Source organism: Alexandromys fortis, unplaced genomic scaffold, assembly GCF_014885135.2.
Source record: "Alexandromys fortis isolate MF-2015 unplaced genomic scaffold, M_Fortis_MF-2015_v1.1 scaffold_131, whole genome shotgun sequence".
NCBI lineage: Eukaryota > Metazoa > Chordata > Mammalia > Rodentia > Cricetidae > Alexandromys > Alexandromys fortis.
This window is the reverse complement of record NW_026068023.1, coordinates 3096679-3110110: the sequence shown is the minus strand read 5'-3', so window position 1 is coordinate 3110110 and position 13432 is coordinate 3096679. Positions and strand designations below refer to the sequence as shown.

General features: G+C 40.1%; 1 protein-coding gene across 2 annotated transcripts in view; it reads right to left on the bottom strand.

The window, feature by feature from the left end:
* Nucleotides 1-7895: 7895 nt before the first annotated feature.
* Cblb (Cbl proto-oncogene B) overlaps nucleotides 7896-13432 on the bottom strand; it is a 178388-nt gene continuing 172851 nt past the window's right edge. For both annotated transcript variants that reach the window (XM_050163448.1, XM_050163449.1), the window contains one exon: nucleotides 7896-10047. In XM_050163448.1, coding sequence (XP_050019405.1) covers nucleotides 9788-10047 — 260 coding nt within the window. In that variant the 3' untranslated portion in view covers nucleotides 7896-9787. The remainder of the gene's footprint in view (nucleotides 10048-13432) is intronic.

The following is a 13432-nucleotide window of genomic DNA, read 5'->3' as shown; positions in this document are numbered from 1 at the left end:
TCCAGGTCAGAACTTCTTTCCTGGGAGGTTCCCTTTTAGGGAACTCTTATAAGATACAGGCTATGCTCATGTTAAATAATATTATGCTTATTATTTACTGAACACTTGACTTGATGGACCACCGACATGGTGAGGGATGTCTGTTCTCTAGCTACTACTTTTGATGCTATTGTTCCTTGTTTGGTCACCTACATTCTAACTCAATCTAGCCTGCTCACTCATCTCTAATTTTGGCCACTATTCCACCTCAGAACATCATTGAGTGAAGAATCTATCCCCTTCTTTCACCCCACATCATTCTTATGCTTCTATTTGGTGTGAGGTCCTTCTGTCTATGTGTTGCTTTTATTGGTTAATGAATAAAGGAACTGTTTTGCATCTACAGCAGAGCTATAGGAGAACATAGCTAGGCAGAGAAAACTAAACAGAATGCTGGGAGGAAGAAGGCAGAGTCATAGAGATGCCATGTAGCCCCCGCTAAAGACAGATGCCAAAACTTTACACAGTAAGCCACAGCCACATGGTGATACACAAATTAATAAAAATGGGTTAAATTAATATAAGAGTTAGCCAATAAGATGCTAGAGCTAATGGACCAAGCAGTGATTTAATTAATACAGTTTCTATGTGATTATTTCAGGTCTAAACTATCCAGGTGGCCAGGGATCAACAAATAACTCTCTCCTTCTACAAATTGGTGTGCCAAAATAGTGGACAAAATCCATGTAAAACCTGAGAAAGCTTAAAAAGAAATTCTAGACACACACATAAAAACAAAGTTCAGCTGAATTTATTTTCCGGCTGGCAGCATGCCACAGCTTCTTTAAGAGAGGTTTTCCTGATTTAGTGGTAGCAAAAGAAAATAGCCATGCCATTTTGAAATACCGGTTTTCTGTGCCATGCTGCCAGCGTGACCTCTGGCTCTTCCAGGAGACCTAATATTTGGATGGGGTTTGTGAGCAATGTACTACAGCTTTCTTGATGGCAATTTAGACAGGTTGTGTGCCTGGAAGTGGGGCCGAGTACATGACTTTCAGAGGAAGCAAATGGTTCCATCATGCTGGACTGGGCAGGGCAAGCAGAAAATTCTGTATTACTCCTAGCAATGATGCAGCTTAAGTTTTTAAGAAGCTCTTAGCATTTTAAGAAGCTGTCCTGATCAGAGAAGGCTTACAGATACACAATAAAATCAGATTCAGACATAAACACCTCTAAATGGGTTACATTGTTGGATAAATGTACAAAGGCTTGGGAAAGAGAAGAAAAAAGAGTATAGAGAGTTGAAAAAGACAGACAGTCATCGATTAAAGGAGTAAAGATAATAAAATAAATATTAAAAAGCAATAGAGTAAAAATAAGCCAGGTAAAGATGGAAAATTCACAGAATCTGGATTATGTTTATTATTGTGTTTTCTTTGAATATTTTGATTGTGAAGGAGCTAAGTACAGGGAGACATTTCATCATATGTGCTTCTAAGCTAAACCAGCATACATATTACAAAGGCATCTTGACCACAGAATTTGGGTATAAGGATATGTTTGTTGCTTTGGAAAAGTTCTTCTTTTGTTTCCACAGAGGATAAGAACCTGTAGATTGCTTCCAGAATAATATGGGTTGATGGACCAAGACCCCCTGAAAAGTTGCATATAACACCATTTAAAAAAATTATTTCATCTAATAAACAGCAGTAAAAAGTTTGGACAGAACTGTGTCCAATTCCCAAATATTGTTTATAAATGTTTCTTTACATTTAAAGGGGATATGCTATAGAGATATGCATTGGTTTGGATCTTGGTTTATTGATACAAATTTAAGGTCAATTTTGTTATATGTATATTTCTGTTCTTGATTAAGGTATTGTATTTGTTAAGCTCATTTAAAAATATAATGTATATTAAGAAATATAGGTTAATAGATGGTCATCTATATTAATCAAGCTTGTAGTCATGCTAATTAGGTTTGCTAGACATATAGAGATATATTTCAGTTAGGTATTCTTCAAATATTTCAGAGACCTTCAGAATATGGCATTTAAATGTTTTAAGAAATTAGGATGTTTCATGACAGTGAGACAATCTGGTCCAGTCTACTTCAAGAGGATGATGGGCATCAAAGAGCTCCTCATAGAGTTTGTTAGCCATTTGGGCAAGAAACTGCTTTTGCCTGGACTGCTTAACTGGACATGCGGAGCCCACAGAGAAATGACTGCTGAACTTACCTAAAGATGAGAAAGGGCCTTTGGGGTTTCTTGCTTCATGAAAGAGTCTTCCAGACACATTCAAGGACACAGAAGAAAGTGACTGACAAACTGCCAATATATGCAGAATTGTCTTTGAAATTTCCTGCTTAGTGGAAAAGTCTGCTGGATACTATGGGCCTGCAGGCTGAAGATTGGATGCCCCAATGATACAGAAGAACACTGGGTGACTGTGCAGGCAGTGAGATGTCTCTGTCAATTCTAGAGTTTTAGAAGTTACTGACAATACATGTCCTGTTTTCTTAGGTAAGTCCTTCTTGATACTTTGATTGAGTTAAAGAATAGTTATTATTATAGTTTCCTTAGATATGATAAAAGATAGATATAAATATTTTAACTCTAATTCTTGTTTGATAACTGTTTTGTTATATGTAATTTTTTTTTTTGAGACAGGGTTTCTCTGTGGTTTTGGAGCCTGTCCTGGAACTAGCTCTTGTGACCAGGCTGGTCTCGAACTCACAGAGATCCGCCTGCCTCTGCCTCCCGAGTGCTGGGATTAAAGGTGTGCGCCACCACCGCCCGGCCTATATGTAATTTTTAAAATTTATTTATTTATTAAAAATTTCCACCTCTTCCCCTCCTCCCATTTCCATCCCACTCCACCCCTTCCCTCTCCCTCCCCCTCCAGTCCTAAGAGCAATCAGAGTTTCCTTCCCTGTGGGAAGTCCAAGGTCCTCCCCCCCTCCATCCAGGTCTAAGAAGGTGAGCATCCAAACAGACTAGGCTTCCACAAGGCCAGTCCATGAAGTAGAATCAAAATTCAGTGCCATTGTCCTTGGCTTCTCAGTCAGCCCTCAATGTCAGCCACATTCAGGGAGTCTGGTTTGATCACATGCTCCATCAGTCCCAGTCCAGCTGGCCTTGGTAAGCTCCCACTAGATCAATCCCATTGTCTCAGTGGGTGGACGCATCCCTCATGGTCCTGACTTCCTTGCTCATGTTCTCCCTCCTTCTGCTCCTCATTTGGACCTTGGGAGCACAGTCCAGTGTTCCAATGTGGTTCTCTGTCTCTATCTCCATCCATCGCCGGATGAAGGTTCTATGGTGATATGCAAGATATTCATTAGTGTGGCTATAGGATAAAGCCAGTTCTGGCACCCTCTCCTCTGCTGCCCATGGAACTAGTTGGGGAAATCCCCTTGGACACCTGGGAACCCCTCTAGAGCCAAGACTCTACCCAACCCTAAAGTGGCTCCCTTGGTTAGGATAACGTCTTTCCTGCTCCCATATCCACCCTTCCTCCATCTTCATCTTTGGACCTGTAGCAGAGCTATAGGGGATCATAGCCAGGTAGAGAAAACTAAACAAAATGCTGGGAGGAAAAAAGCAGAGTCAGAGAGACACCATGTACCCTGGCTGGAGACAGACACCAACCTAAATGCCCCTCAACTGAAGAATGGATAAGGAAAATGTGGTACATTTATACAGTGGAGTACCTCACAGCAGAAAAAAATAATGACATCTTGAATTTTACAGGCAAACTGATGGAGCTAGAAAACATCAGTTTGAGTGAAGTAAACCAGATACAGAAAGACAATTATCACATGTACTCATTCATAAGTGGTTTTTTAAACATAAAACAAAGAAAATCAGCCCACAAATCACAATCCCAGAGAAACTAGACAACAATGAGGATCCTAAGAGAGACATACATAGATCTAATCTACATGGGAAGTAGAACAAGACAAGATCTCTTGAGTAAATTGGGAACATGGGGACCTTGGAAGAGAATTGAAGGGGAGGGGAGAGATGAGGAGAGGAGCAGAGAAATATGTAGAGATCAATAAAAATCAATAATAATAAAAAGAAATGGGTTAAATTAATGTAAGTTAGCCAATAAGAAGCTAGAGCTAATAGGCCAAGCAGTGATTTAATTTTCTTGTGTGGTTATTTCAGATCTAAGATAGCCGGGCCAGCCGACAACCAACAAGTGACCCTCCTCCAACATCTACTTCTTCAGGTTAGGGAGAGGCAAAAAGAGTTTTCATAACTGCTGATGGGGCCACAGAGGTCCTTTTACTCACAGAGAAGCACCAAGAGAACCAGGAATGTTAAACACACAGGGGTGTCTAGTCTCCCCAGTGGAAGAGATAAAATTAAATATCTGCATCCCATCAGGAGAGCCATGAGTGGAACTTGTTAATGTCCTGGTGACGTTTTTGCTCTCTGAAAGAACAGATCTCACCCCAATTCCCCAGAATGATTATCCTAGACACTTCCCTCCTTAGACAATTACCCATCCTTAGGGGAGCTGTCACATGTACTTTATGTCCCACTGACTTCTATGCTATTGGTCAGAGACCACACTAGATTCTAGGCCTTTTCGCTAGAGAACCCACCCTCGTGGTCACATGCACTTTGTCAGAGTCTCTATGTAGTCACACCTTAAGCTTTATTGTGCACCTGGATTTGGAATAAATGGACTGATTGTTGCCTGAAAAACTTTTCTCGAATTGCACTGTGTTTTAAATACGCTAACAATGAACTTCCTGGTGTTTGACTCTCCAGACTGATCCAGAGTGATTAAGTCGGTCTGCACTGGGATTTCATTCTTATCTCTTTGTTTAATTCACTTCCCAGTATGAGACCCCCTCCCCCGGCTCAGTGTGCTACTCTAGTGCTTCCTTGATTTTTAAAATTTTCAATGTAGTCTCCAAACGTGGACACTAAACTCACATACATGTTTGCCAGGAAACTGCTTGCTCGCTTATTGTCTATTGTGTCTTATTGTCTATATCCAGTAGCTTGATTCCCTTGAGTCTCATTCATTGGCATACACCCTAAGGCTGCTTGTATCAGTGAGTCTGGCAGGGGGGCTTTTCAAGATGGTTCAAAGCTCAATGCCTTGGCAAGGATCCACGGGCTCCATGGGAATAGGATCAAGACTTGCCCTTCAATGGTAGTAACACTTGTCAAAGGACTCACTGCTGCCTCCCCTGTAGTTTTTTTTTTTTTTTTACTCTGATCAAACACAGAAGGAATCCTAATATGTCAATGTCTTTAAACTTTAGTGTTTTTGCGATTTTGCTTAATGGCAGTTAAATGATTTTGGTCTTCGCTTAGTGAAAGAAAATTAAGGCAGCTTGTGTCATCGTGTTAATAAGTAGTTTTATTAATGATGTAGTCCACGAGTGAAGAAAGCAAGATTAAAGGGAAGAGAGGCCTTTCCACCCATGGCTACAAGTCCAATTCATGGCTATTGTTCACTTACTGGAAACCCTTTGCTGACTGAACTTTCTATTTGCTATGAAGCAGGTGTGTTTCTGCATATGTGAGCAACAAAAGCCCACAGTGACCACAGGACCGGTGTTGCATGCTATATAAACAATGGTTTACTGAGGAAGGCAGGACGGGCCTCACAGAGGCATGACTTGGGTTTTACTTCGAAGAATTAGCCCAGCTAGCACAATGGAAAGGCAAACATTAGAACTGACTGGCAAGCACAGGCATGGGCATATGTGGGCAACAGCAAGCTAAGTAGAAACAGGGACCATCTCAAGAGAGAACAGTGGCATACAGACATGGGATAGCCACTGAAAGATGCAAAAAGGGGGCTGTACAATAGTTGTAATGTGATAACATACAATATCTATTGTATGGAATTATTGATGTCTTTCTCATCTCACTGTGGAATATGAGCATCATGGTGCATGAGATTTTGCAGATCTTGATTAATTTTATGACATTTTGATATGACTCTTAATATAGAATGAGTTCCCTGTATTGGGTACCTCTAAATGGCAGCAGTCACTGACAATGTGTTAGCACTGGCATCAAGTGCTCTTACCAAACATCTACTGTTTCCATGGGTGCTCTTCCTACTTTTAATCTATGTTGTTTCCTCCATGGTTTATGCTAGCCAGTATCCAGTGATTACAAACGTAAAGATTTTAAAGAGATCAATATTAATCAGCAAATGTCTACTCATGATCTAGTGGTATCCTCCCCTATCAGGACTTCCACTGATAATGGGCTTATTACCTGTAACCTTAAATTCTGACTTTCATCTCTCTGGCATGACTGAAGTCAGAGGGCAGTGAAGTCACGTGGATCTGGCACCTGGTAACAAAGTCATTTTCTAGGATGGACATAGTTGCCCATTATATTCAATAGCTCTGTAATGCTGTTTCCATATCCTTTAGAAAAATGACATCAGAGACGTGCTCTCAAGGGAAGATTTGTGCTCATTTGAAAAATAACATACAAACTCCATTTGTTAACATTCATTTTTATAAAATACCTTAAAAGAACAGATAAAGTACTTGAGGTTACATATCCAGAATGGAAAAAGAGAAAGAATAAAATATAAATTAATTGAACACATAACTATTTTGCCACATTAGACAAGTGTAAAAAAATGCATTTCAAAACAATAAAAACGGGAATTGAGAAGGAAACCTTTCTATTGCTGTCTTTTTCCGGAACCACTTCCTTGAAGCTCTAGTATTCCAGGTTTACAGGCAGGACCTGCATTGATGTTTAAAATACGCCGCATTTTACTTCCAAATCAGTCCATCTGAAACATCTCAAAACCAGATTAGGGAATTCAGTGCAAACTAAAGCTTCAAGTTGAAAATCCGAGAGGCAAAGTCACGTTCAGGATGGAGGAAATGCTTCTGGAACTGAACAAGTAAGGAGTTCACATTATGAATAAATCTTTGCATGTGTCCTTTGTGTGAGAAATGCTGAGTTAGCAAACAGACCTTGGAGGTTGTATTTAGGGCTCTATTGCACTCTGGGCAGGGGGAAAGCAGGAAGGGCTAACAACTATAATTGGGGAATAAAGTTCAATTTAAACATTACAATGACTGGATTTGGTTCTAGAAAACTTGGCTGTGATATATCAAATACCAACAGATGGGGGGGGGGTGATTCACATACATACAAACAACAACAACAAAAAACCCTCCCCGAGTAGTGGAAATGAAACTTCACAGGAGATGGATCCTAAGTCCTCAACACCCAGAACAACCTGTAGGTAGGGGCTAAAATTAGCCATGATTTGTTTTAATTGTTTAGATTATAGCAAATCCATCTTAAGGGTAATTTTATTATCAAATCTTGAGCTTTGGGAGGAAAATCTAACATTCTGGATCAGAGGGAATAAAGTCTGGATCATCTCAAAGTATTACCTAGTAGTCTGTTTCATAATGAAAATTAATTTGAACTATGTCTTTAAACAAAGTCTGTGAATTCCATGGTTTTTGTCTCCATTGTCTTACAAAAGACTCACTGCTTTTACTTTAATGACAAAACTGGCAGTTGCCAGAGGGAAGATGCAGGGATCTTGGTATAATTCAGAAACTTACTCTTTCCTTCCTAACCTCAGGCCCAAACAAATGGTATCATCACATCTTTAGCTTTTAAATTCTTGCTGATAATTTCATGTATTACTCTAAAGAACTGCATGAAAATATGTTGCAGTTCCCAGCGTTCCTGTCTTACATCACCCTTTAATCTATTAAGGGTGTTCTAACAATGTTAGAACAACGAGGGGGCAACTTTGGGTTTTAGGCTATGTCGATGGTTGGCAAGATACATAAAGCCCAAAATACATAGCACTTGTATCCCATATGTATCCCATATGACATCGGAACTTATAAAACAAGTAAAAACAAATTATGGGCAGATAAAACAACAAATGGCCAATTGTAAAAAATAGCATATAAAAAATTGTACTCATACCTCCTTATAGAAATAGCATCCAAGGAAATTAAAAATACCCCAAGGGGGCAGAAGCAGTATAGGATTATCTGAATAAATCTAGAACAGACTATGAATCCTCAAGTCCTGTCTCACCCTATTAAGTCAGACTGCAAGGGAATGCACCGGACCCCCTTGCTAGGCAAATATGGCTTCGTGCATGAGTCTCTCACATCACCAACTCCATCAGATCTAGCCAATAGTCTCTCTTCTCCCTAGTCAGGATGCAGGACTCATTATCTGAGGCGTTTCTGCGTGTCCCACTGGGTGTGGAACAAGGAGTGGTACAAACCTCCATGAACCTACAACTAAGTCAATCTTTAGGAAGTATCAAATGTGGTCAAACATTTTGTATGGAGATAGCTTTGATTTTCTTTTTCCACTATTAGGAATTAAAAAAAAAAAACCCTGAAATTTCTGGAGTTCTGAAGCTCTCGCATCAATTTCTGGAGCTTCATCCATCAGATTAGAGACATTTATCATCAAACACATATATACAAATACTATGTTAGAGCCAGTTTGCGCTTTAAACAAACCCAAGAGTGCAAAGCACACTGCAGATGGTCAGTAGATATTTTTAGATTCAGACTAATACCATGGTTTCAGAAGACCCACTTATTTTGTTAAAAAGGCAGAATTATGTTAAAGTCTTTCATCTGACTGGATGGGGCAACATGGAACAATCAATGAGAAACCCCACAGAGTAAATAGGAATCCTAGTTTGACTGGAGGAAGGGTTCTAGGGATTTTGCAAGTACCAGGGCTGCAGTAGCAGTGGCACATACCAGTCATCAGTACCTCAGGAGGAGGCTCGCACACTGTGAGGAGCCAGGGTGACATCCCGAAATAGAAAATGGACTGCATTCCTCTGGGCAAAAGGGTGTCCATGACCTTATCTAAAGGCATATTAACAGATTTTGAGGAGACGGCCACCTTTTCCAGCTTTCCTGAAAGCAATGCAGGCATAAACATCAGGGGATCTCATTATGGTCCTGGAACACAGCACTGTCTCATGCGAGCCTGTTTTTCCTGCATCTGCAGTAGTCACTTTTACAGCATCATGGCACTCCTGGGGCATAAGAGGGAGAATATGGAAAACTAAAGGTCACAGCACTTGCACTAACAAGAGAAGCTCTTTTATATTATATAAAAACCCTTTACAAAAGGCAGTTTATTGACAAATAAATGCTTTATACATTCAGGTTTTTCCCCACCTCTCAACAGTGATGGTTCCCAAAGAAAAGACTCAGTAGTGAAGACAAGACCACACACATTTTTCTTTTTCTTTCTGCATTCGTTTGAGATGCTGTAAATCAGAACCTTCAGACTAGCATGTTGTATAAATGGGAGCAATGAAACTGGACCTGGGGACTTGAGGTGGGGCCTGGATAGAGAGCAACACAAACAAATGCTTTTGCTGCTGATGGGGCGGGCATGAAAAGGTTACAGCAGACGTGACCAATTCTACAAAGGGCCTGTCAGGAACACAGTACAGGAATCCAAAATAGAGACAAAACGCAATTCTGCCAACGTGTAAACAAGGAAAAGCATTTCACAGATTCAAAGTTCAAGGGGAGTAAACGTCTTTAAATTATTTTATCAGTTCAACCCTGATTTAAAAGTATGGCTAGCACAAACACAGAAGCTGCAGCGTGGGCATCCTAGGGGAGCCATGGTCTCCAGAGAAGTGGTACTCTAGGCCTCCTTTCTGGAGACGCCATGCAAAAAGACGCTGGGGCTCCTGCATCCCCTCTCAGTCCTTATGTTCCATACTCCTGGAATATTTTGTCAACTGTTTTACCCTTTGGTGCTTGTAGTTCAGGCTGCTATAGATTTAGACGTGGAGAGACTGGAGGAGGGAAGGCAAATTCTCGAAGTATGCTCCTGGCCACTTCTACGTTATTCTGGGCAATCTCTAAGGCTCTTTTCACTTCTTCAAAGGCATAACCCTCTCCCATGAGTTTTGCAATTTTTGCATCAACATTTTCCAATGCTGCCTCAGGCCCATGGGGTTTTCTGTGATGAATTTCTGGTGCAGTCCTGCGGGGTCGTGGTTTGGGGGGTCGAGCTGGTGCTTGCGAACCATCTGTAGAGATTTTCAAAGATAGACACCATTGAAACAGTGAGATAAAAATGAATGCCATACGATATCTCAAAAATTAGGAAAAAACCTTCCTCGAGATCCAGTAATATCACTTTTGATATATAGCCAAAGGATGCTCAATCGTACCACAAGGACATGTGCTCAGCTATGTTCATAGCAGCATTGTTTGTCATAGCTAGAAACTGGAAAAAATTTAAATGCCCTTTGACTGAAGCATGGGTAAGGAAAATGTGGTACATTTATATAATGGAGTACTACACAGAAGAAAAAAATAACGACATCTTGAATTTTGCAGGCAAATGGACGGAGCTCGAAAACATCATTTTGGGTAACCCGGATACAGAAAGACAATTATTACATGTACTCACTCATAAGTGATTTTTAAACATAAAGCATAGAAAACCAGCATACAAATCACAATCCCAGAGAACCTGGACAACAATGAGAACCTTAAGAGACACATAGATCTAATCTACTTGGGAAGTAGAAAAAGACAAGATCTCTTGAGTAAATTGGGAGCATGGGGACCTTGGGAGATGGTTGAAGGCGAGGGAAGAGGTAGGGAGGTGATCAAAGAAAAATGTAGAGCTCAATAAAAATAAAAATAAAATGAATGCCACAGGACACAATAATGCTATCAATTTTTAATACTTTTACTTATTTTCTCTACAAATACTTTTATTTGCTGGCTAAACTATTGTGAAATGGAAAATGTTACCTCATTTTGAAAATTAAAATGTGGTGGGAGAATGTAGTAGTTTGACTCGAAAAATAAATTTTTTCTTTCTGATTTCATATTTCACTTTTCAGGCCACACAACAGATATACAAAAGAGAAAAATGGAAACAAACAACAACAACAAAATAGTCAAAGCCCAAAGCTCAGAGTATAAGTGGCCAAGATCTGTTTTATCACATACTTTATCTTTCTCAAGTATGGCACAGCCTTTGGCTGCTCCAAGAGGAAGAGAGTGGAGAGGTCCCTGGTAGAGGTGATGCTTTCCCTATAACCTAAGAGAGGAATGCAGAATAGCCCCCAAATGTTCGCTGTTCTACTCATGTGTGGCTATTCTGAACTATTTTCATAAATATACTCTGTAGACTTGCCTCCTATCTGACTTTTCATGTTAATAATGCTGAACTTCACTGACAATGAGGAAAAATAAACTGAAAAGAGCAGATGTTTTGCCTCTATGAGTCAACAGGTTTAACAAATTAAATGTGGCTTTGCTTGAGCAAACATATTCCAATGCAGAAACTTTTGCCCCCCCAAATGCAAACATTGAGAAAACTGGCTTATAATTCAGGCCCCTGCTGGTAATTACCTTTTGTTCTTCCTCTCATGCATTTCCTTTAATGTGTGCAGCTGTATGTATAGTAGGTGTGTACATAGTTATGTGTGTCCAAGTGGGTACACATGTGTCATGACCCACATGTGGAGGTCATAGGGCAATGTTGGTTGTCAGTTCTTGCCTTCCACCTTATTTACTGTGGGGTTTCTTATTCATCTCTGCATGCATCAGGCTGGCTGGCTTACACACTTCTGCAGATTTTGTTTCTTGCTAGCATTTCACTGTAGGTTAGCTAAGCTTATAGATGCATTTTAACATACCTGGCTTTACATGGGTTCTGTGAATCCAAACTCAGGCCCTTACAGCTATATGGAAACTATCTATGGAGCCATTGGCCATTGTCCCATCCTGATAATAGTTTCTTTTCTTTTTTTTTTTTTTTTTTGGTTTTTCGAAACAGGTTTTCTCTGTAGTTTTGGAGCCTGTCCTGGAACTGACTCTTGTAGACCAGGCTGGCCTCGAATTCACAGGGATCCGCCCACCTCTGCCTCCCAAGGGTTGGGATTAAAGGTGTGCACCACCACTGCCTGGCAATAATAGTTTCTTAAAGTGAAACCAATAACATTGGTACCAATGAACAGGCAGGACTGTTGAGAACAAAGGGAATTAATTATATAGTCATGTAAAGAATACATAATTTCTGGGTGTTGCCAAAATCTGTATTGTTTTTGCATTTATATTAAACTATATATCGCTGGACAGCATCTAGGCCCTCACTACTTACTGACTGGAGAACAGGTGTTGTAGGATACTCACAATTGCTGATGCCACTAATGACTTAGGCCCTTGCTAGAAGTAGAATTAATACAACAGGGCCTGAGCTGACTTTCACCCTCTGAGCCCCAAACACAATAGGGACCACCATTCCAATTTCAGGAGTATCTATATAGTGAGATTCTCACACTTTTTGCTGTTTATACTTCCTTACCTGGTGAACGGCTAGTGTGTCTCTATTCTCGTATGATGCAGAAACAGCTGGTCTACCTGATTTTAATAAGGAATATATAATACCCAAACTCACTAATGCCAGCTGCTTAACAATCTGGGATGTGAAAGGAAGACATGGTGACCACTAGAGTCAAATCCAACACTATATAGTAAACTAGTGTCTAAGGCTCAGGAAACACTGCAAAAGAGGACTGTGGAAATATTGCAAGAACCAGAGGACCAGGATGCCTGATATAAGATGGTGTGTATATCTATATATGGAAGTTGCGCTGATGTGGGATTCCCGTCTGTATGCTGGGGATATGTTTTTATTACCATTGGTTAATAAAGAAGCAGATTTGGCCTATGGCAGGGCAGAATACAGATTAGTGGGAAGACTAAACTGAATGCAGGTAGCTTTCAGTACATAAACAATTCAAGGAAATAAAAAAACCACAAAAGCTACATATGAAATATCTAGGGATGAACATTGTCAATGTTATGAAACAGTAATTGAAGAAACTGACAAGATAAACAAAAAAGGATAGATTTCCATATCCATGGATTTGAAGACTACTGTTAAAATATCTGTACTACATAAATCACTCTATAGATTCAAATTAGCCTACAGACTAAAGTGCAATACCCATCAAAATGCCTTGACCCTTTCCACAGATTGAAAAACCAACCCTAATATTTATATGGAAGCAAAACAACCTTGAACAGAAAGACGAAAGCCAGAGGGAGGCGCCACACGGCAGGCTGCACAACATACTGCCAGCCCACAGCAACACAGCCAGCGGTTAATGGGTTAATGGAACTGAGATCCGGAAACAGACATGTTCACCTGCTACCAACTGGATCTCACAAAGACTAAAATCACACAGGGGGGAAAGAATGCCTCAGCAACTGTGCTAGGAAGCTCAAATATCCATATGTAAAAGACTGAAACCCAACTCTTATCTCTTTTTTTTTTCTTTTTCTTCCATTTTTTTTTCTTTTTTTTTTATTTTATTGAGAATAAGAAAAAAAAGTTTCCGCCTCCTCCCAGCCTCCCATTTCCCTCCCCCTCCCCCACTCTTCTCCCCC